General features: G+C 49.5%; 1 protein-coding gene across 2 annotated transcripts in view; it reads left to right on the forward strand.

The window, feature by feature from the left end:
- HDLBP (high density lipoprotein binding protein) overlaps window positions 1-20919 on the forward strand; it is a 38695-nt gene extending 17776 nt beyond the window's left edge. For both annotated transcript variants that reach the window (XM_053951357.1, XM_053951358.1), the window contains exons 2-28: window positions 328-395; window positions 951-1063; window positions 1903-2057; window positions 2533-2748; window positions 4333-4539; window positions 4984-5199; window positions 6015-6221; window positions 6426-6533; window positions 7062-7166; window positions 7581-7659; window positions 8276-8415; window positions 8694-8798; window positions 9099-9212; window positions 9542-9628; window positions 9802-9933; window positions 10243-10461; window positions 11288-11509; window positions 11730-11948; window positions 12662-12800; window positions 13181-13335; window positions 13930-14034; window positions 14686-14820; window positions 15339-15482; window positions 15657-15842; window positions 17255-17371; window positions 17800-17928; window positions 18539-20919. In XM_053951357.1, the coding sequence (XP_053807332.1) occupies window positions 988-1063; window positions 1903-2057; window positions 2533-2748; window positions 4333-4539; window positions 4984-5199; window positions 6015-6221; window positions 6426-6533; window positions 7062-7166; window positions 7581-7659; window positions 8276-8415; window positions 8694-8798; window positions 9099-9212; window positions 9542-9628; window positions 9802-9933; window positions 10243-10461; window positions 11288-11509; window positions 11730-11948; window positions 12662-12800; window positions 13181-13335; window positions 13930-14034; window positions 14686-14820; window positions 15339-15482; window positions 15657-15842; window positions 17255-17371; window positions 17800-17928; window positions 18539-18625 (3804 nt within the window). In that variant the 5' untranslated portion in view covers window positions 328-395; window positions 951-987 and the 3' untranslated portion in view covers window positions 18626-20919. The remainder of the gene's footprint in view (window positions 1-327; window positions 396-950; window positions 1064-1902; window positions 2058-2532; window positions 2749-4332; window positions 4540-4983; window positions 5200-6014; window positions 6222-6425; window positions 6534-7061; window positions 7167-7580; window positions 7660-8275; window positions 8416-8693; window positions 8799-9098; window positions 9213-9541; window positions 9629-9801; window positions 9934-10242; window positions 10462-11287; window positions 11510-11729; window positions 11949-12661; window positions 12801-13180; window positions 13336-13929; window positions 14035-14685; window positions 14821-15338; window positions 15483-15656; window positions 15843-17254; window positions 17372-17799; window positions 17929-18538) is intronic.
- Window positions 20920-23393: the final 2474 nt, after the last annotated feature.

Consider the following 23393-nt stretch of genomic DNA (forward strand, 5'->3'; position numbering starts at 1 on the left):
TGAAATTTCACGTTTTTGAACATCTGCTATTAATTGACTATATTTTTGCCTGATATTGGTTGGCAACTCTTGTAGCCAGTGTGGTGAAGGAGTAACTACTCCAGACTTCCTGCTGTGAAGTTTGAGTAGATAATGGCGCTGCCTGCAGAGCTAGTAGAATACGACAGGTGTCATGTGTGGGGAGATGCAGCTGGGTGTTTTGGATAAGGTGCAACTTTGAAAGGTACAGGCAGTGCTCTATTGGAAGTCAGAGTAACAGGGATGTCATGGTTTTCTGTTGTCTTGGAGCTAATTTGTTTATTTTGTTTATTTTTTTTTTCTCTAAAGCAAAAGCTGGCAGGCTGACAAACAGGCAGCTTACAGGACGGACTCTCTGGCTACTGACCATTTAGCTGGTAAGTTCTTATTTTGGGAGAGCCACAGATCTTGCTGTTGCTGAGCTTGCTAGTCAGAGTGGCTTTTTGAGTGTCTCCCTAAGTCAGGCACCTAAGTAAGTTTCTCATGAAGAGGTAACAGCTTCCTGGGTCCTTCCTCTTTTATCTCTTGGGTTACACGATAGTCTTGGACTGATGGTCCAGACATTCACATACTCATGCAAAAATCACACACCATTAATAATAAATAGATTAATGAGACTGTACTTTAGGTTAATTAGAGTATGCTTTAAAAATTTGTGGTGTCCCCCTTTCCAGTGGCCTTCTTAGGTTACACATCCCCTGCCTTCTTAGGGAGGAGCCCTGTTTTTGGTGACCACTGTGTAGAGGGAGGAAATATCCCCCTTAAATTCCTGTCTGTTTCAACAAGGAAATTGGGCAGCCGATGGGCCCTTTGGGTGCTTTTCAAGAGGATAACTGGAAAATTGCTCAGTAACATATACTTTGTCTTCCTGGACTGACTTTGTTCACCCTCGGTGGTGTTGGTAATACTGTTGCCACTTCCATCTCTTCCAGTGGCATACCCGGATTGTGTGTGGGTGGGAAGTCGACAATGAGCTCCGTGGCAGTTTTGACCCAGGAGAGCTTTGCTGAACACCGCAGCGGCCTGGCCCAGCAGCAAGTGAAAGGTGAGTTCCTGTGATGTGCCTCTAGATCCAGACTGCACAGACCTCTTACCGAAGCTCACTCTATGTGTTGGTTCCCCAAAAGTGTGCATTTTCCTTTCCTAAATTAGTGTTTTGCTGGACTAGCTTTCCACTCCCAGCGGCGCAGTTGTGGTGCTGCACAATGCAGGGCTGTGAGGAGATGGGCCTGAGCACTTCAGAGAGTTCTGGCTAGCAGTGCTCTCAGCCCTGGGGTGGGGCACTGAGCAACATGAGACCCTCATGTATCATTTCCACCCTTTGCTCAGCTGGGTGCTGGGGTGGTCACTAGCCATACAAACTGACTCAGTGGTGGGTTTTGGCATCCATTCCCACCTGTGAACTGCCACATTTGTTATGGCCCAGTGCACAAGTGAGTCAAACATAATGTACAGGCATACAGGCTTTCCCTAGACTTTGCCCTAGCTATAGTCCTTCTCTGCCTTTTTCCTGGGCTTATGTTTGTCTTATCCTCTTCTGACCTGCACCCTTTGGTCCTTTCACTTCTTTCAGCTCAGCCTTTTTTCCCCTAATTGAGCCCCTCTTGACAGAGTTGGCAATAAGGTGCTGTTCACTCCCTGCACCCCCTGTGCCAGCTCAGACAAGGCTGGTCATTTGTGGCATCCTCTGCAGTCTGTGCCATGCTGATGTCAGTTGTAGTCCAGACTTGGCAGCCCCATAGGCATAGTTGTAATAGGATTAATAGCAGGGCACAAGCCATTTGCTCTCCCTTGTTAGTGGTACCTAATTACAATTGCATTGCTTGTGAACAGGGGCATTTCTGCAAGGAAAGTGACTCATTTGCCCTATTTGCTTTACTCCAGTTACAGCTTTAAACTCTGAAGAAGAGAATGATCCTCCAACCTACAAGGAAGCCTTCCCTCCACTCCCTGAGAAAGCACCATGTTTGGAAGCTGCCCAGGAGCCTGCTGGTCCCTGGAGCAAAATTCGACCAATAAAGGCTTCTGTCATCACTCAGGTTGGTGGGAGTGGATGTCTTACCTCCTATCTTTTCCCCAGTCCCCAAAGTAGGTATGTAGGTGAAGTGAAGCATTCCCTGGAGTATGAAATCCTTGGTATGTCAGCCTCTTTATTGTATTTTACCCTGGTACTGCAGCTGAGAGCTAGGACTGCTCTGGAGGGGAGGGATGTGTTGGAAAAATGTCCAGAAGGAGCTTTGCATCCCTTTTCCACAAATAGCTGAAGCAGGCCTGAAGGGAGGATTGCAGAATTCCTGAAGTGAGTGCTAATCCCTCTTTAGGAGGAATCATAGTGGGGCAGACTGGCTGCTGAAGTGCTCCTGCACTTCCCTGGGCACAGCTGGTTCATGTGCTGCACAAACCTGGGAGTCAGCTTGCCACTAAAGTCCTGTATAGCCATGAGAGAGAGAGGAGCTGCCAGGCAAAAGCACACTGACAGCTTGTGTGCTCTTTTTTGTGTCTGTGGCTGAGCAGGTGTTTCATGTGCCACTGGAGGAGAGGAAATACAAGGACATGAATCAGTTTGGAGAAGGTGAGCAGGCCAAGATCTGCCTTGACATCATGCAGAAGACAGGAGCTCACCTGGAGCTGTCTCTCGCAAAGGACCAGGGCCTTTCCATCATGGTCTCTGGCAAGCTGGAAGCAGTCATGAAGGCTCGGAAGGAAATTGTTGCTCGACTGCAGACTCAGGTGAGGGCAGCTAACTGTTTCTCACTTGATCCTTGCTCTTCCCCAAGACTCCTGAATGCTTTGAGACCCTTGGGTGTGTATGCTTATAAGCCAAAGAGGTGTTATTAGATGACTAATTCAGCTTTGCCATATATTTTCAAAGCATACAGTTGGCAATTTAGAATGGAAATGAGGCTTAAAATAGGGTTCAAAGCTAATTACAGGCCGTGGTGTTGCATGAAGGGTGGAGTCTTCAATCTGTGACTTTGTGCTGAGGTGCTGGTGCTGGCAGGGTACAGGCCCCTCACACAAAATTCATAGTGTGTGAGAACGGAGTGCTGCTTTCTCTGAAGTCCTTCAGAGAAGAGTGTGGAGGGATGGGAGAAAGAAAAGTAGAGAAGAGGGAGGTCTGCCAAATGCTGGAAGTTTCAGATTGGGGTTCTGAGTTGAGTAACTTGAGCCCCGTTGGTAAGTAATTACAGACTCTTCATTTCAGTTGCTTCTCCTTTCAGTCCTCTGCATTTTGATTTCTTACTTTCAGGTTTTTGAGTTCATTATCAAAATGGTAGTTCATGTTAATATCCATCACAGCCAGGTGTGTTTTTAAGTGTAATGTTCAAGGTAGTTAATGCAGTAGTTAATACATGTCTGCTCAGTGCTGTTCAGCCCATGTGTCATACCCTGCCAGAGGGACGAAAAGGGACAAACTCTACATAATGTGCATCTGAAAAAATAGTTTAGTTTGTATTACCCCACTGTCCTCAAATATCCCTCCTACTTGGCCCCAGGTCTGAAAGGTGTGTCTGTATTGCAACTTCTCCGAGACTTGGCTGGCATCAGTAGGTGGACAGGAAGTTGAAGAGTCACACCAAGTGATGTGTTTTTTATTTGATTGATTTATTTTTCCATTGTAGCTTGAATTGTAAGTGCCTAGTTAGTTAATAGTTATAGTATTCACTGGGATCAAGAGCATAGTAGCAATCCTTAGCTCTCACGTCAGTAAAAACTCATTGCGAAGGGAAGAAGTCAGGAATTCCTGTTACAAGCCAGCCCTTTAATGTTAGATTGAGAAAAGTTCTCTTTTTCAAGAGAAAAGCAGTCCCTGAAGCAGCATGTGCTGCTTTGAAGACACCTTAGCACTCAGTAATGGTAAGCATAGTTGAGCTGTCTGCCTGCTGGAATAAGTTTCTGGTGTTGAATTTCAGTTTCCTAGGAGTCAGACTATGTCTTCTTCTCTGTAGCCTTGGCAGCAGATATCAGAGTTCAGATAAACTCTACCCCTGAGCTGTCATCCCAGTTGCTCTCTGGTGCTGAGAGGCTGTGAGACAGTGGAGCATAGACACCTCCTCATCTGTGCCTGAAGGTCTTTGATTATTCAGAATACTGCTCCTGGTAAAACAGAAGGCTTTTTAGGGAATAGTGGGGTTTAGACTCCTGGAATACAGGCACTTTAGATCAAATCCTCTGGCATAGTATCAGTGTTGTGCTAGATGGATGTGCTGGAAGGCACTGTGTTTACTCCTCAATTGTAGCACTAAGCAGCATCTGAAAAGCTTTCCCTGTACAGGCAGGGGCTCTCATAGATGCTTGGCCTTTGTATTGCAGGCTTCAGCGACAGTTGCCATCCCCAAGGAGCACCACCGTTTTGTCATTGGCAAGAATGGTGAGAAGCTGCAGGACCTGGAGCTCAAAACTGCAACCAAGATCCAGATCCCCCGCCCAGATGACCCCAGCAACCAGATCAAGATCACTGGCACTAAAGAAGGGATTGAAAAGGCCCGACACGAGATCTTGCTTATCTCTGCTGAGCAGGTACTTCAGTCCTGTGATCTCTCTCATGTCATTATCTGAACAGCCATTTTGGTTCTCCATGGTATATTAGATGTTTGTAGCCACCATGGCCACAGCCAGTGGTAACACTGTTAGTCTGAACAGAGATGTATACCATTCCACTGGCTGTTTGAGCACTGCTTCCAGGTTTTGCACCTTCTGATTGTCCCTTTTGTCCATCTCTAAAGTCAGAAAAACACTTCTCATATTTTGAGAATTAGATGCCAGCTAAGACAGGAGATTAGAGGTGAATATCATAAATTGGGAACAGCAGTATTTGTAGATGGAAAGAGATGGAGCCTGCAAACTGGAAAGGGTGCTTGGGCTAGAGTGTCAAGTAAGACAGCACTGGGAATTCAGCTGTATGTGGCAGAGATGGTAATATCAACAACAGTTTCCACTGAGGACTGTTCTGGATTCTTCCAGGATAAGCGTGCCGTGGAGCGGCTGGATGTGGAGAAAGTGTACCATCCCTTCATTGCTGGTCCTTACAACAAGCTGGTGAGTGAGCTCATGCAGGAGACAGGGACACGCATCAACATTCCTCCGCCCAGCGTTAACAAGACAGAGATAGTCTTCACAGGGGAAAAGGAACAGCTGGCCCAGGCTGTGGCTCGTGTTAAGAAGATCTATGAGGAGAAGGTAAGGATGGTCCCTAGAGCTTCCTATCTTCCCCCCACCTGCTCACAGTCCCTCTTCCCTTCTTGTTCTACTTCTGTGCATCCCTCAGTTGCGTACTCCTCATGTCAGCTCTTGCTCAGCAGCCCTTGCAGTACATGGCCCTGGGTCTTACCATTTCCTTGCTCAGCAGAGTGGGCCTTGGGGTGATTCTGCCCGGGAGGTGACAGATATCCTGCTTTTTTCTGTAATGGAAATTAGCAGACCACAAAGAGCTCTCTGGGTGCCTGCTTTCACAGGTGCTGCAAAGGAAGGAGGGAACTGTGGAGGCTACAGTGTGGCCAACTGACAGTATCAAAATTGTTACATGAGTAGAAGTTGCTGAAAAGTAAATTTCACTTCAGTTTATTTTCCATTGCTAGCGTCACTGTGAATATCCTTGTTGTGGGTTGTTGGTCTGTTTTTCCTCATGGTTATGTCTGCATTTGTACCAGTCTGAATTTCAACACAGGTAATCAGCTTATAGCCTGGTGTTGCATTACAGCACTGCCTGGGGACAGCTGGGCATTGTGCAAGGGCAGGGGTGTGTATGTGGTCTCTTCCATGTAGTGTCCCAGGGAGCTTAAACAGAATTTTTGTATTTCACCTGTTAATTTTTTGAGAATAGGGCTTTCTATAGGCAGGTCCTAAAGATGCTAGGGTACTGCAGAACTCCTGTGCTCACCTTTGCTTTGATCTTTCCTGGTTGCTGAGCTTCACTGCATCTTGTGTCTCTTCCTTTCACTTTTGTCCTTCCCTGCTCCCTTGTGATTGATGCTCCAGTGCCTCTGCTCCTACAGAAAAAGAAGACTACTACCATCGCTGTGGAGGTGAAGAAGTCCCAGCACAAGTATGTCATCGGCCCCAAGGGTAATTCCCTGCAGGAGATCTTGGAGAAAACTGGAGTCTCTGTCGAGATCCCACCCACTGACAGTAGCTCGGAGACGGTGATACTGCGAGGCGAGCCTGAAAAGCTTGGGCAAGCATTGACTGAAGTCTATGCAAAGGTATTGATGGGATGGGCTAGGCTCCTTTGAAAGCCCCACAAAGATACATCCCTGGGCACTGACAAGTGGAGGGGGGTGGTCTCTGTCAGGCTGTCAGAGATGCAGCTTAGAACTCAAGAACGAGGGTGCAGCATGGGAACTGGAAGTGAATTTTTGTGAAGGCCTCTTCCAGTCTGTCCATCAAACAGCTTCTCTGTCTCTCAGGCCAACAGTTTTACCGTCTCCTCGGTCTCAGCCCCCTCTTGGCTTCATCGTTTCATCATTGGAAAGAAAGGACAAAACCTGGCCAAAATAACTCAGCAGATGCCAAAGGTATGGATGAACTATTAGCTTAGCACCAGTTGAAGTAGAATGTGGTTTAATCCAGCTCGCTCTTTGTAGAGAGAGAAATGTATTCTAGTATGGATAAAACCAGGGAGGAAATGACACAGATCTTATAATATTCAGGGGAACTTCCAAATTCTACTGCCTCGAACACTTCCCATCCCATGTAACTTTCAAGTGTGGAGTCCTTCAAAGGAAGCTTTATGTGTTAGTATTTGGAGAATTGATGTAGTAGGAGAGCTGGAAATGCTGAGTTCTATGAGACTTCTCCCTTGTGAGTTAGATGGTATCTGTAGACAGGCTAGGTGAGGAACTTCTCCAAAGCCCTTGCATACTCAAGACAGCACCAAAACCTTATGCTCTAGACACCGATATGGCCAAAATGGTAGGTTGCCTACTTCAGAAATCATGTGTACCCTTAGTGGTAGGGATTGATGGTGTAGGCCTGACTGACAGCATTGACCTTGGCTTGTGTCTTGGAAAATTCTTATTGGTTTCCTTGCCTTGTGTCTCAAGGTTCACATCGAATTCACTGAAGGAGAAGACAAAATCACTTTGGAAGGACCTACAGAAGATGTGAATGTGGCCCAGGAACAGATTGAAGTCATGGTCAAGGATCTGGTAAGTTGATGGTGGTAGTTTTAGTGTATAAGAAGAAAGTGGGGAAACAGAACAGAGATGAAGTGTAGTTCCTGTCTGCAGATATCTTCACAGGCTTAGCAGAACTTGCAGAAGGCGAGTTGTGTGGCAGGTGAACAAAAACCTTGGTTATGAAGCTTTCCTTAAAAAATCATGAGCACATCTTTAGTCTTTTGATTCAGAGAAGGAAAGATTCTCTTTCAGTCATAGCTGGAGAGGCATTTAAGTCCCTTCAAATGTTTCACAAGCACGGTTCTCTCAGCTCAAAGCAGAGGGGAGTGTTCTGCTCTGCTCACTAGCAGGAGTGCTTGTAGCTGGCAGCTGGAGTCAGTGCCTGCACTGGCAGTGGGCACAGGCAGCAGCAGAGGGGGCCTAGCCCTGTACAATTCTTTGTAGATCAACCGGATGGATTATGCAGAAATCAACGTTGACCACAAATTCCACCGACACCTCATTGGCAAGAATGGAGCTAACAGTAAGTAGGGTGCCTTTCTTATCCTTCCTGTACTCAGACTCTCTGTGATAAGCCTATCATATTGTGGCTCTGCAGCTCAGCCAGGGTGCTGCCTCCATTACATTGCCTCTGCCCTTCTGGAGTGAAGTTGGCACAAGAAGATAAATGGGCAGTGAGGCCTTGGGATGGCTTTAATGCCTTGGAGAGTTGAACAGATTACTTTGCTGTGTCCTGGTAGAATTTTTGTGTTTTGGGGAGGTTGGAAAGTTGTCCTTTTTTCTTTTTTTTTTTTCAAGTTGGTCTATGTGAATTTCATTTTAGAACTCAGTTTTGGGGGGTAGAAATCTGCATGGTGAGTTTCTCCCCAAAAAAAGACAGGTGCAATCTGGGGAAGAAACAGATGCCTCACTTTGGCAAGTGAATTAGATGCCATAATATTTAATTGCACAGATTGCTGTGTAGCATGGATCTGCTGCTCTTGCTGAACCCCAGGGTGAAGAGGCACTTTCCCCTGATTCAGCTCCATCCCTCTGCCCTTTCCTCAGAGGCTGATGTACTTCCTAAAGCCTCTAGTCAAGGTGTCTTTGCTTCCAAATTGTGCCCAGCAGAGTGTGTCACCACAGCCCTTGCCTTGCAGTTAACAGGATTAAGGACCTCTACAAGGTGTCTGTGCGCATTCCCCCGGACAATGAGAAGAGCAACCTGATCAGAATTGAAGGAGACCCACAGGGGGTCCAACAGGCCAAGAAAGAGCTGCTGGAACTCGCTTCCCGTATGGTTAGTGCGATGTGATGTCTGGGAGGCCACAGGGTTTGAGCTCCTGTGTTCCCTAGTAACCTTCTGGTAGAGGTTTGTGCCCCTGGCCCACTGAGCACTTGGATCTCATGACAAGTGCATGTTCCTCTATTCCCTTGGATCCCCTTCTCTGTCAACCTAGAGTGAATTATATCTGGAGGAAAAACATGGATGGCGAGTAAACTGTCGGGCAGCAAACTGGTATTGACTATTATGTGGCTCTCCTGCTGAGCACTCCTTGTAAACTCTGTTCTCCACAGGAAAATGAACGCACCAAGGACCTAATCATTGAGCAGAAATTCCACCGGACCATCATTGGGCAGAAGGGCGAGCGGATCCGGGAAATCCGGGAGAAATTCCCAGAGGTAAGGCTTTCCAGGAGAGGAGGGATTCAGAGGGCATCTTTCCTACATTGGTAATAGACACGTGATCAGTAAAGTCATAAAGTTAGTCTCTCTGTGAGTATGAGAAATATCTAACTGATATGTGTCTGCTCATACATCTTATATATGTGAGAAGATGGTTCTTCTGGCCAGAGACTGCTGACATGGTTACCTGCTTCCAAATGGGAAAGGAAATATGCAGGATCCCCCCAATCTTTGCACATGTCTGACATAACAATCATTGTATTTGTTTGAGTTGATATAAGTGACCATTTCCTGCAGGTTATCATCAACTTCCCAGACCCTGCACACAAGAGTGACATTGTCCAACTCAGAGGTCCCAAAAATGAGGTGGAGAAGTGCACCAAGTACATGCAAAAGATGGTGGCAGACCTGGTAAGGGAGATTTCTATCTGCTATTCTCTCTTCCATGCCTGGATAACCCTGGAATAGAGGAGAGCTGTAGTGGCTTGGCTAGGGCTGGCACACCTCAAGATGAAGGAACTGCGGACATGGTTCTATGTGTATGGGGGCAGGCAAATAATACTTGTTATTCAAGAGCTATAGGAGAGGGTACATATCTTTGCTTATTCTTGGAAGTGTCCCATATGAAGAATTCCTGGGGTCTAAGCCTGTTGTCAGAAGCTTGTTTATTAAGTTCCTGGGATGGGGTTTCACTTTCCAGGATGGTGTAATCTTCAATTCTCCCTTCCTTTCTCTCTTAGGTTGAAAACAGCTTTTCTATTTCTGTTCCCATCTTCAAACAATTCCACAAGAACATCATAGGGAAAGGAGGTGCCAACATCAAGAAGGTGAGATATCTTTCTTGTCTTCACTGCTCATTATGGTGACTGCCTGCAGTGAAATCTCAATCGCTGGTCTCCCCTGCTCATTGATAATGCAAAATAAAACCTCTAAGGCCTTTTTTCTGACATAGGACACCTCTCAAATGATTTTGCTGGGATTTTTTTTTTTTTGGTGGCAGATCCGTGAAGAAAGCAACACCAAAATAGATCTCCCAGCTGAGAACAGCAACTCGGAGACAATTGTTATCACGGGCAAAAGAGCAAACTGTGAGGCTGCTCGCCACAGAATTTTGGCTATCCAAAAAGAACTGGTAAGTGAAACAACTGGCCTGTGGCAGATTAGGCACTTGAAAACATAAAAATATAGGAGTTACGGGAGATACAAATATAGAAGTGCTTGTAGTGGGGCACAGCAGGAGGGAGTAAATATGGATGTCAATCTGTTCTTGACTCTTCAGCCAAAGTTTGTGGCTGCTCATGTGTTAGGAGTTTCCTCTGGTCAGGCATTTATCACACTCAGCACTGCAAAGCTCCTGGCAACGTGGGAGTTAGGGGGCAAGCGGAGACTGTGCAAACACCTTGCTATAGCTTGACTAACGTCCCATGCTGTCTTTGCTTAGGCCAACATCACAGAGGTGGAGGTCTCTATTCCTTCCAAACTCCACAATTCCCTCATTGGCGCCAAAGGCCGTTTCATCCGTTCCATCATGGAGGAATGTGGTGGAGTCCACATCCACTTCCCCACAGAGGGCTCTGGCAGTGATACTGTGACCATCAGGGGCCCAGCCCAGGATGTGGAGAAAGCCAAGAAACAGCTGCTACATCTGGCAGAGGAGAAGGTGAGCCTTGCCTTACAGGGGAAGAAATGGGTTGGTTTGACCAGCTGTTTGTTTTTGGAGGTTGAAGTGATTCCCTCTGTCTGCATGGAAGCCTTTGGCATCAGTAGAACAAATCCTCTTTTAGGGGATTTGAGTACAGTTTGGATGATTAAAAGAGAGCTGTTCTTCCATCCTTGTGACAATGAGTTCTTCTCTCATGGGCAGAAGAACTGTCTGTAATCTCTGGCCAGACTGATGATATACTCACTCCCTGCTTCTTTGGTTTGAATGTTCTTGGGAATCACACTTCTCTCAAACACTTTACTCTCTCAATCTCCTTCTTTTTTCTTGATCTCTGCATTTCAGCTCCAGTTCTTCCATTCACTGCATATATTCAGATTTGGGAGCTTTTGGTTACAAGACCTTGCTCTGAGTTGTGGCTGACTGACTGGTCATTTTAATAGCAAGCTTTCTAGGGTCAGCAGGTGAACATGTTCTCCATGGGAATTGGTTGGTTGCCTCTGGGAGCCTGGTTTGCAGCAGTTAGCAAATGATTGTGTTGCCTTTCGTGCAGGTCAGACCCTTCTCCTTAGGACGTCTCTGCTCATATTCTCATTGGGCATGCTGAGTGTACAGCTAGTTTTTTGGCCCTGAGAACATCTTTAGGGTAGTGTTTTTGATTTAAGACATTGTATACCTTTTTTACTTTCAACGGTGTGCTGCATTCTACTTTGCTTTTGCAGCACTCTGTGTATGGGTGCAGGTAACACATCTGTGTGCTGACTGTTGGTGCTGATAGATATTTTCTATATATTGACACGTTCCATGGTTCTCTGGCTCCTTTCAGCAAACAAAGAGTTATACCGTGGACCTCCGTGCAAAGCCAGAGTACCACAAATTCCTTATTGGTAAGGGTGGTGGCAACATCCGTAAGGTGCGAGACAACACAGGGGCCCGCATCATCTTTCCCACCTCTGAGGACAAAGATCAGGAACTGATCACTATCATGGGAACAGAGGAGGCTGTCAAAGAGGCACAGAAGGAGCTGGAGGCCCTCATCAAGAACTTGGTATGAACTTTTTCTACTTTCTTGCCTCTCACTATTGCAAGGTGTAACAAGTCAGCATGAAGGACCTGCTTGTCCTAAAACCATTTGCTGGCCTTCGTGGGAGCTCAGGAAGATCCTTCCTTACCTTAGAGTGAGGTTGTAAGCTGATTGCTGTTGAGTGCAGCCAGCTCGTGTCTATAACCAGGACGGGTGGGATTGACTGGTTGTTGTGTGTTGGCAGGATAACGTGGTTGAAGACTCCATGGTGGTTGACCCCAAGCACCACCGCCACTTTGTCATCCGTCGAGGACAAGTTCTCCGTGAGATTGCAGATGAATATGGTGGTGTGATGGTCAGCTTCCCGCGCTCCGGCACCCAGAGCGATAAAGTCACCCTCAAGGGAGCCAAGGATTGTGTGGAGGCAGCCAAGAAACGCATCCAGGAGATCATTGAGGACCTGGTATGTTGTAGAAAAACTTTTTCTTCTGTACTCTGTTCCCTCAGCAGTGTCCTGCTTGAACCTGCTGTATGTCCAAGCTTTATGTGAACAAGTCCCATGGTTGGGACTTGGATTTGAACTTTCGCTGTCAACATACAGGGTCTGCAGACTTTAGATCCTGGCCTGGGGGTTGCAGCTGGCTCCAAAATGCCAATGCTGTATGAATGAATCTCCTCTCACAATCTTCTGGTTTTTAGGGGTGGAAGTAGGAGGCCGCTCCTTGATGTACATCCAGACATTAAAAGATTTGGAGCCTTCTTGTGCCTCTCCATGTCTGGCCTTGGGTAGTGGTTGCTTTCAGGGGTTTCCTGCACTGCTAGTATTGGCTTTTGGAAGCAGACAAGTGTCAAATCTGTTCTCTTCCCATCTGTCTTTATTTTTTTTTTATTTCTTCTAATGCTTCCTCCTCTTCAGAGTACTAAAGAGTTTGAGCTTTGCTCTTGGAAGTCTTTAATGTCCTGAGTTGAAGGCAACCTTCTTTAAACCCTCTGCTCTTCTAAGAGAGGAACGATTCTTGGAAATTTTCAGTTCTTCCCCTGTCAGCCATTGTTATCTTTTCTGACTCCTTTTCTGACTCCTCTCTGTGTCCATTTTGGATTTCACCATGCACAAACATCCTGTTTTCTGGTGTGAGAGAGTCTGCATCACGACAGAGCAACTCTGCTTTCCCACAGGAAGCTCAAGTGACAATCGAATGCACCATTCCACAAAAGTTCCACCGCTCCATTATGGGCCCCAAAGGATCCCGGATCCAGCAGATCACCCGGGACTACGGCGTCCAGATCAAATTCCCTGACAGGGAGGAAAACCCAGGTATGTCTGTGGATGCATTTTAGGTTGGTAGTTGGGATGGTCAAATAAGTGTAGTGTAGCCTACACTCTGTACCAGTGGGTATGTTCTACTTAAAATTTTTGGGAAGAACTGATCCCTGGTGTTCCTGCAGTGTCCTTGAATCTGGGCTTAGCATCAGCCTTGTCCTCTTGGGAAGGGGACAGTTTCAGGAGGTCAAACTGCAGACCTGGGTGTTGTGAACATGTCACTGCAGAGTACAGGGAGAGCAAGGACTTACCTGACAAAAAAGTGAGGTCTCTCTGAGCTCTCACTGGTGGCTGAGCCTTAGGATCTGGAGGAGGGAGATGATGAGCGAGGAGGGGGCTCTGTGCATTGAACACAAGACTTTGCATATTTTCAGCCCCTGTTGTGGAGCCAGCTGTGCAGGAGAATGGTGAGGAAGGTGGGGAAGGCAAGGAGGGGAAGGACACAGATCCCAGCTCTCCAAAGAAGTGCGATATCATCATCATCTCTGGCCGCAGGGAGAAGTGTGAGGCAGCAAAGGAGGCGCTGCAGGTGTGTGGCTTTCTTAGTCCCTTTCCTTGTTAAGGTGGTGATGTTTGGATATAATTTGTGGTGGTGGTAGTAAAAGCTGCACAGCCCAGGTGCAATGCAAGTGGTCAGTGATGTTGGCTGTAGAGGGGGTCTGCCCTGCTCAAGGGAACCTCCTCTGTTCTGTGACTTAGCCTGGCAGCTTGAATCATAGTGCCTGACTTTGTAATTACTAATGCTTGTAAGCAGCCCCAATAGCCATAAAAGCATGACATGATTGTTTTATGGAGCACAGCTGAGAAGAGGAGGAGTCTGGTTGAGGCTGAGTCATTCCAGGTTCAGCAGACCTTGCCATGCTTCTGTAGTGATGTTTTCCAAGTCTCTGCTAGACTGAAGCCAAAGATATGAAAGCAACCTATCCTAAAGGTGGGGTTTCAGATGTCTTCTTTCAAAAACATGCAACAGGTCATTTTGGTGTTCCCAGCTGTCCTCTCTTTCTGTCAGATTTGGGAAGGGAATGTACCTCTGTTCAGCAACATGTTCTTTTGGGCAAGTATATGGCAAGCTAGAAGATGGGAGAAGTTTTTCCCCTGCTAAACTGTGCTCCATCCCCTGCAGGCTCTGGTTCCTGTCACCATTGAGGTGGAAGTTCCCTTTGATCTTCACCGTTACATCATAGGCCAGAAAGGAAGTGGGATCCGCAAAATGATGGATGAGTTTGAAGTAAGTTGTTGCCCTTCCTTCCACGTCCTCTGTCCTGGAGAATCTCTAAGTGACTGTGTTGGGGGTTTGGACAGTTACAACATACTCAGGTCTGCTGTGGAATCCAAGGCTCCATAATAGGAAAATGATCCCTGTGTATTTTGGACCCTGGATCCAGGGCTTGGTAGGTTTCATGCTGAAGCTATACTATTGGTGTTGTGAATGTTGCATGACTTGTTTGGTGTCTGCAGGGATACCTCATCAGTGTGAGAGTTGTTTTCCTCCTGGGCCCTGGGAAACAGCTCTGCTGTGCCTACCCATTCAGGAGAATTCTCCAGAGCCTCTGGGGCTGATGCAGGTTGGCCGCAGTCAGTGTTGTTGAACATATATTTGTTTCCTGGCCTCTCTAGACCAGCACAGGGGTTACAGAAAGAGAGTTCTATTCAAAAACCATCTAGAAATGGTCCCAGGCAACTGACTCCAGGTTACCCAGCTTGATGCCCTCCAGAGGTCCTTTGAAACCTCAGCCATTCTGTGGTTTTTAGGCTGCCTGGGTGGGAGCCGGTCTTGGTGCCAGGGGAGACCAGTGAGATGCCAGCTTGCAGTGAGAGGCATCACAAGTGATATAGAATGAGCAGTGATACAAAATGATAATTGCTACTTGTTACTCAGGTGAACATCCAGGTGCCTGCTCCTGAGCTGCAGTCAGATATCATCACAATCACTGGGCTGGCTACCAACCTGGACCGTGCCAAGGTCGGGCTCCTGGAAAGAGTGAAGGAGCTGCAAGCTGAACAAGAGGATCGGGTAAGGCCTGGGCCTGTCCTTCCTTCCAGCAAAACATGGCTTCAGCCTCTGGGCACAGACTCCTGGAACACCTCATCTTTTAGGGACACCCTTAGCTGCTCTGTGGGTGTGGAATGGTCATAAATGGGTTACTCAAAGGTAGCTCATTTACCATGAACTGACAGGAGAGTTTGGGAATTAACTTTGGACTGTCCAGGTCTCTCTCGCACCTTCACGTGCTTTTGAGACACTGGTGGGTGGGAACCTCACTGTGCTGCCAGTCTCTCTCTACCTAGCCTCACTGAATCCTTATCACAGCTCTGAATAATAGGTTAGGGATGTCTGCTGTTTGCAGTTTCCCCCTGAACTTGGCGAAAGCACAAGGCTCCAGTGGATGGGTAGCTTGGGTGCTCAAGCATGGCCCTGCAAAATCTGTTCCATGCATCTCAGAAGCCAGAAGGAGATGCTATGACTTAAGTGGACATCACTGGAACAGCCATGGTGTGTTCTCTGCTCTCACTCTGCTTCTCCTGTTCCAGGCCTTGCGGAGCTTCAAACTGACAGTCACTGTAGATCCCAAGTATCACCCTAAAATCATTGGGCGGAAGGGAGCAGTGATCACCCAGATACGCACAGAGCATGAGGTCAACATCCAGTTTCCCGACAAGGATGATGAAAGCCAGGTGAGAGATCAGACAGAGTGCAAGGATGACTAGTGGTTGTCTCTGAGCATCTTCTCAAGAGCTCTGAACTCTCTCCAGTGGCTTTAGATAAGGTGGATGGTGAAGGGGATTAGCAGGGAGAAAGCTTGCTCAGCTGCTTATGAGCTTGGTCTCTTACACGTCTCTGTGCCCCAGGCCCAAGATCAGATCACCATTACTGGCTATGAGAAGAACGCCGAGGCTGCCCGGGATGCCATCATGAAGATCGTTGGTGAGCTGGAGCAGATGGTTTCCGAGGATGTGACTCTGGACCATCGTGTTCACGCACGCATCATTGGTGCACGTGGAAAAGCCATCCGCAAAATCATGGATGAGTTCAAGGTGAGCAGCGGGGCAATGCCACACAGGTCAGGCTGGACCTGGGCAGCCACGTTCTCCTGTGGAAAGGGCTTGGTGCTGAATGAGGCTCACATCCTGTGGTTCTTGTGTCTTGTGCCTGTTCAGCATCTTCAGCTAGAACAGACATGAATGAAAAGCCAGTGCTTCCCTGCTCACCTTCAACTCCACCAGCATATGAGCAGCATCCGTGGCCCAGGGCACCCTGATATGCCCAGGGCACCTGGGCTGTCTGGACACCATAGTCAGACACCAGCTGAAGCATCCCCACACCCCTCAGCTCTGAGTCATTTTCTCTGGAAGCCAGGCCAGGAGCTTTTCCTGTTTTGCTGGAACCTAGACAGAAGTGGAACCTGGGAATGCTTCCTCAGTGCTCTGGATTAGCTCTGCAAGCAGCACTGAGTTCCGTCCCTCTCTGGAGCCCTTTTGTTGGGTTTCTTGCAGACGGGGTCCCAGATGATCTTGAGAGAGAGGAGGAGGTGTGTATGTCAGCTACTCTGATTACTGGAAGTGGGCAGCCAGGCCTCTTGCTGGGGGAGGCTGTGTGAGGAGGCTGTCCCCAGACCCCCCAGCTACTTTGAGCTTAATTCAAGGAATTTTTCTGGCTTTCGTCTAGGCCACTGTGGATCCCTTGACTCTGGGAATCATGGCACATTCTCAGGGCTGTGGATGTGGCAAAGTCAGCTGGCTCTGGAAGGTCAGGGATCTCTGCCCTAATAGCATATGGCATCATCAGCAGGCTTTACTGCAGGGCCAGCAGTGAATGTGAATACTGAGGGATAGGATTCTGGAGACTTGCATTTTGGCTGGGCTCAGTTATTGAAACAAACTGGTTCCCAAATGAGCAACCTTTGGGTTTGGTCCTGTCTTGTTTAAATTTCTGGCACCCATCTGGAAGGCAGGGTGTGAGAGAGTACAGTGCTTGTGCATGGGGTGCACTAGGCCAGCTCTGTAAAGCCATTGTCAGCCAGGATTATTCTGTGGCAAACACTGAAAGCTCATTGTGCTTTGCGGTGATGGCTCAGTGGTAAAAATGTTTGCAGCAGTGTGAGGACACTGTCTGGAAATGCAGCCCTTCTCCTGCCTGTGCTGCAGGAGCTGCCCAGAAAACAGTGAGCCTCTGGGAGTGAGCACCAGGGGCTGCTGGAAATTTGGTCCTTACTACAGACTGCTCTGCTTTCCTTCACAGGAAACTGGGCAAGCTTTGGGGCCAGCTATATACCTGCTGACCCCTCAGTGTCTGAGCTGTGGAGGTCTGAAACAGACTTGTGGCTGTGAACAGACAGTAATTAGGGCATCAGTGACAGTGATCTGTGATTCCAGTGACAAGGGTCATGGGGAGTGTCTGGCATTTCAGATGTGCAGGTGTAAGTCTTACGCTGTTCCTTGTGTTACAGGTGGATATTCGCTTTCCCCAGAGTGGAGCTCCTGACCCCAACTGTGTGACTGTGACAGGACTCCCTGAGAATGTAGAAGAAGCTATTGATCACATCCTGAACTTGGAGGAGGAATATGTAAGTGTTCAGCAAATCCATGATGGGGCTTAGCAAGAGCTTCCCCTGCTACAGAGCTGGATGTCTGACCTATGTCCATGTGGTATTTTCTTCCACTGCATCGGAGAAATTGAGCCCTGTGTGGGTGGCTGTCTGCCTCCACTGCAGCTGTCCCTCAAACCAGCTGGACTGTCCCCTCTCCTAATGTCCAGGAGAGGACAGTGAATGAGAATGCCATGTGAATGAGGATGTGCATGTTCTTGCCTTGTAACAGCCTGCACCAGTTAAAAGTTGTGGCCCTCAGTCTAGTGCAGACACACCATTTTTGGTCATTGTAGAACAGGCTGGTGAGCTTGAGCAGGTTGCAGTGTGGAGAGATGGAGGGGTGGGTGTTTTATTCCAGTTTGAGAAGCTATCCAGATGCCCCCTCACTGGTTGTGTTACTGCAGCTTGCAGATGTGGTGGACAACGAGGCAATGCAGGTGTACATGAAGCCCTCCTCACATGAAGAGTCCAAGGCCCCATCCAAGGGCTTTGTGGTGAGAGATGCCCCCTGGGCCACTGTCAACAACGAGAAGGTGAGTGCTGTTCGTGCTGCAGGCTGGGGACACAGAGCGTGGGGACACTTCTGTCTGTGCTAGGGACACAGCATTCTCTCCCTGGTAACAGAGAAAGCAGCTTTTAGCTGCTCTTTGTGGCCTGAGCACAAGCCTGGGCTCTCCTGTCCAGCTTTCAAAGCACTTTCCCAGTGTCTTGTCACTCTGGCTACATCAGTGTGGAGCTGTTGGGGAATGGGGGATCCTTACAGAAGGCGTCCTGCCAGGTTGTGTTGTTTTAGGGGTAGGGCCTGGGACTTGAGACTCATGCTGCAGCACAGAACTGGCTCAGTGTTTGCAGCTCTGAGTTGGGACATGTGACAGCTCCTCAGCTGCCCCAGTGCTGCTCAGGGCTGGCCTGACCCTGTTCCAGTGTCCCAGTTACTCAGCTGGGACCCTTGGAGCCCTTTGCACCTTATCTGCACCCTCCTCAATACCACCTCTAGGTGTCCTGGGGCCACAATGATCCTTTTTGTCCTTTCCCCATTGTCTCACCTCCTGGGATATCAACAATGCTGCTTAGCTCAGGGCCTGACCACATCAGTTCACAGCAGGGCAGGAGCTTAACTTGTTCCCTTTTTGTTTGCTCTAGGCCCCTGATATGAGCAGTTCTGAAGACTTCCCCAGCTTTGGGGCTCAAGTGGCCCCCAAGACTCTTCCCTGGGGACCCAAACGATAATGACCTGGAAGCAGAAACTCCTCCAGCCCGCTGACCTGACACTAACCTGCCACAAATACTTCCTGTCTGAAATCTGACCCAGCGGCTGGAGCACAAATCAATTGTCCCAAGAGGTCTCCTAATGGTGTCTGGAGTGCTAGACCCCATCCTGCTCCCCTCAGCTATCACCGTGTCTAGGACCCACCCTCATCTCTTGATGGATATTCTTTCCTCGTTCGGAACAAGACTTCCACTCAGAACCAAACACTAAATGTGTGTGTTTTTGTTAGAAACTTCATAATTGACTCCAAGTGGCTAAGATTTGCAGCTTCCCAAGCGCTAGCAGAGCAATCTGCTCTCTTGAGCATGTCTGACTAGGCATTCTCGCCTTCATTAGGAGACCTCCTTTACTGTGGCTAGGAATCTACTTCCTGTCTCATGACCTCAGGAAATAAATTTCCTTGACTTTCTAAAGCCAAAACGTTTGCCCTCTTTCCTTTGTGTTTATCCCAGGCCTTACCTTACCTTTGTAGAGTGCAATCAACTTTTTTTCCTTTTAACTGCCAAAAATTCATTTAATGCTGATAGCTGACTGTGGGGAGAGAGCTTCAAATAATCTGTAAGGTCAGAAATCTGCTTTTTAAAGAAACAAAATCTTCAATAGGCTGTAGAAACAACAGAGATGGAAGGGGCCAGAACAACGTATGGCTACCCTGGTCAGGAAAACACCTGTGAGCGCAGTGAGCGCGCGTCCCTGCGCCTCACCAAGCACAGCCCCAGCCTGCACACTTGACCAGTCTTCCAGTGCTTGATGACAGACCCCGCTCCTTGTTCCCCCTTCCCAGCAGTGTGAGCAGGCAGGAGAGCCAGCACACGGCAGTGTGGCCGGATGGGACAGGTTTGGCTCACCCAAGGTGGCTGCAGTGACGCGGCTCAGGAACAGCTGGTGGGACGCACAGCTTGGAGGAGCTGTAGCTCGCTGTTAGTGCTGCAGCAGCTCAGCATGAGCGGCAGTCACACCGTTCCTGTTGCCTTCTTTCTACCTCAAACAGCAGAATGATGGGGGCCTCTCGATGGCTGTGGGTCAGCAGCTACTCCAGCTGTCACCTGGGCAGCCGTAGCACAAGCGTGGAGGAGAAGCAAGAGGAGCCTTGTGTCTCCGCACAGCTGTGAGAGCTGCTCCAGAGGGAAGCAGAGCATGGTGGTGCTGAGGCAGGCTGTGAATCCATAGGACTGCGTGCTGAGCTAGCACAGGGCTTGGCCCCAGGGCCGTGGGCTGCAGAGGTGGTGTGAGCCAGGCTTCTGCTCCGACAGCATTGGGGGTTGATGTGTGTGCTGAGCCCTCCTGAGACCTCCATCATGTGGTAGAGGGTGATCCATGATCTGTACTCGGGGTCTCTTGCACCTGGGCCCTGCCACAGCTTGCTCAAAGGGTGTTGTCTGAGCTCCTCCAGCAAGTAAAAGGAAAATCATGTCTTCATGGAGGGAGGCATGTAGCGTGGGCTTTTTGTGTGCCCCCGCTTCCCTGCCTTGGTCCTACAGAGCTTGTAGTCTGAGCCATTCCTCTGTCCCAGCTGCTTCAGCTCTTGGACAAGCAGGAGTCCCTAGCCTCTCTTCTCTAGTGCTACTGACAGAGCACAACTGTGGCAGGCTGAGCCCAGCTGCCTTGCCTTTCCCTCCTTGGGACAGGCCAAACATGCCGATGCTTTTCCTTCCTGCGCCAGCTCTTCTTGGCAGAGGCTGCTATGCAGAAGTCAAACCAAAACCTCACAGTGCTCTCCTTTAGTCTGAGAACGGACCATGGCCCGTTGTGGGGTGCCTGGTTGCCCCTGAAGGACAGGGCGGCCTTGCCTCCAGCACGGGAGAAGGGGAACTAGGGTGGTACCTTCCCATCTGCGTCTGTCAGAAAATGGTTAATACCCTGTAGCTTAGGTCTGCCCTGCATCACCAAGCCTATCACCCCCTCCTCCTCTTTATGCCCCTGTGCCCTCACCAGTTGCACAGCAAGGCTTGAGTTACATCCAGGGCACCCACTGCCTTGAGCTCATGCCCCACAGCCCAACCTTCCACTCTAAAGAAGGTCATGAAGTGATTGTACCTAGTACTGTTCCCCCAGCACCCTCCTTCTGCAGCAGACTGTGGCATGTGTCCATTTCTTCTCTTTGACGTCTTCCATATTGTACGTTTCCATAGCAATGATCCCTTGGCCTTAACTTTGGAATTTGGAGACTATATGCAAACATGTAAAAAGGCTCATGAGTATGGATGACACTGGAATTTTATAAATTCTAAAATAAAACCTGAAACAGCTTGGAGTGTGGTGGATATTATTTCTGCTGGTGGGGTGAGATCCAAGATAGCCCATGCTGGGCTGGGTTTAGCCAGGGATTCAAGGACTTCAAGTTTGCCCACCTGAGCCTTTGCTATGGCCTTGCCCTTGAAGGGGTGGGACTCACATGGCAAGCAGTGGGGTGAAGGAAAGGGGTGAGAGCAGGAAAGGGGCGGGGGCTGTTCCCTCTTAGTAGGGAAACACAGACCTGCTTGCCTTCAGGCAGCTGGTGCCAGGGCTGCTGCTGGTGTAAGGGAGGAAGGGGAGGCATCAGCCATGGTCCCTCTTGCTCAGCTACTCCACAGCCAGAGCCTCTTTGGCCAGGTACTGTTCACACTTCATCTTAACCTCCACAGCCTCAGGCGTGTCAGGTACCAGCCATGCAATCACACATGCAGTAAGGAAACCCAAATGCTGGAAGTGGATGAGAGGTGTGAGTTGGCTGCCGTGGTGAATCCTTACCCTTGCCCCAGCACCACGCCCTGGGCCACCCAGTTGGGCTCATAGCTGGTACCTCAAAGGTGATGATGAAACCTGAGCATACGGCCAGTCACTCAAGGGCAGGCCGCCATCCTGTCCCTGAATGCTCTGTAACTGAGGGAGTGAAGTGCAGCAGGTACTGACCGAGCTTCTTAGCAGTTCCTCCTGCTCCCAGCCTGGTGTGCCAGAGCACAGCAGAACCAGCCCTCAGCCAGCTTCTGCTGGGACCTAAGTCTCACAGGTAACCCAGCCCCGAGGGAGTTTATTCTTCACAAAAGCACCTCCCTCCACAACAGTGTCCAGTGACCCTCCCCACCACCCTGCACACAGACGTGTCCAGCACACGCTCAGCCCTGGCTGAGTGAGGGCCCCCAGGACCTCAAGGAACTGGGTGGACAACGTGGACCTGGCTAAAAGTCGCTCTGCTAAACAAAATATTTGCTGTGGGAAAGGCAGGGAAAGGCAAAATCGCAGCCTAAGGAAGGAGAAGGCAGCAGAGGCAGGAGCAGGCTCCCACATGCATGGGTGTTGCTCTGCAGGACAAAGTCCCATGGTGCATGCACCAAGGTGAAGTTCATGTGCCGTGCAGGCTGCTGTTGTGGATGTACCTGTGGTATGCATGGGGCAGAAAATCAGAGGTGAAGGCTATGAGGAAGGCCTGGAAGCAGGGAGATGTGCAGCAGCAGATCTGCAGCTGGGGGACACCCCATCCCCACGCTCCTTCATGCCCTGTGCTGCTTGCATGGCTTTCTGCCTCTCCTTGCCCTCAGCCTGACAAACCAGATATGACACTGGTCTGGGACAGCAGACAGCTGTTCTCTTCCCCCAATTATTGCCAAGGCCCAGAGCATGACAACTACCCAGTGCCCATGGCTGGAGCTGCACCTTCTGCACAGGCAGACCCTCCCTGAGCACTGCTGCTCCCCTCATCATGCTGCACCCTTCAACACCCAAACAACTTCTCCCAATTCTCTTACTCCACCTGCAGCCCCCTCACAGCCCACTGGCCATGTGAGTGATGACCTCCAGGACGGAGAACCAGGTGCCAATGCCCCATGCCTGCTCAGCCACAGGCTGCTGGTAGTCACTGAAGCACTTGTGGGCATCCAGGCAGATCTTCACCCTGTTGTTGAGCAGGATGATGAGGGATGCCAGGGGGACAGGCTGCCACAAAGATGGTGGTAAAGCCAAACTGCAGGACTAGGAGAAAGAGGGGGAGCAGGGAGAGACAGACTGAAATGACAGCATCAACTGCAGCATCTCACATCCCCATCCTGTGGGGAGTGGGGCAGCCTTTCTCCCAGCACCTCTCAGCACTCCCCAGCCCGAGGCCAGTCCCTATCCATCTCCAGGAATTCATCAAGCAGCCCTTTGAACCCCTGCAGCTGGTGCCCCACAGCCCAGCGTGCCTGTTCCACCAGGGCTGACTCCCCCTCCTCACCCTCCTCTTGGTTGAGAGAAGCTTCTGCTTTTGCCACCAGCACTTCAGGTCTTTGGAGGAACAAAAGAAGGGCCACCATGCCCTCTGCTACTGAACATGCCCTTGGCATCCTGTGTGAGCTCAGGGATGCGTGATGGCCCTGGCAAGCCAGGGCATACTCACAGGTTGGCCACCTCCTGCACGTTGTTGATATGGTTCCCCACCATGATGCCCAGCAGCTCCTGTGCCATCTCCATGGGGCACCCACTTGGGCTGCCCTGCGGGGACAGCGGGGCCCTCAGCCTGCTGGCACAGGGAGATGGGACCCCGAGCATGGGAAGGAATTCCCACAGCACACACCAGCTGAGAATGCCAGTGCAGGGGCTGGTCTGTCCCAGCTGGCACTCAGCTCCTCACTGCAGATCCCCAGAGAGCTCAGGTAGTTTGTGGGACAGCCGACAAACCTGCAGGAGCCACGGCAGAGTTGTGAGTGGATACCCCAGGCTCTGCGTCCAGGAATGTATCCAGAGCAGCCCCAGGGAAAGAAGGGTTCGTCTGGT

The sequence above is a fragment of the Vidua chalybeata genome, chromosome 10 (genome assembly GCF_026979565.1).
Source record: "Vidua chalybeata isolate OUT-0048 chromosome 10, bVidCha1 merged haplotype, whole genome shotgun sequence".
Classification (NCBI taxonomy): domain Eukaryota; kingdom Metazoa; phylum Chordata; class Aves; order Passeriformes; family Viduidae; genus Vidua; species Vidua chalybeata.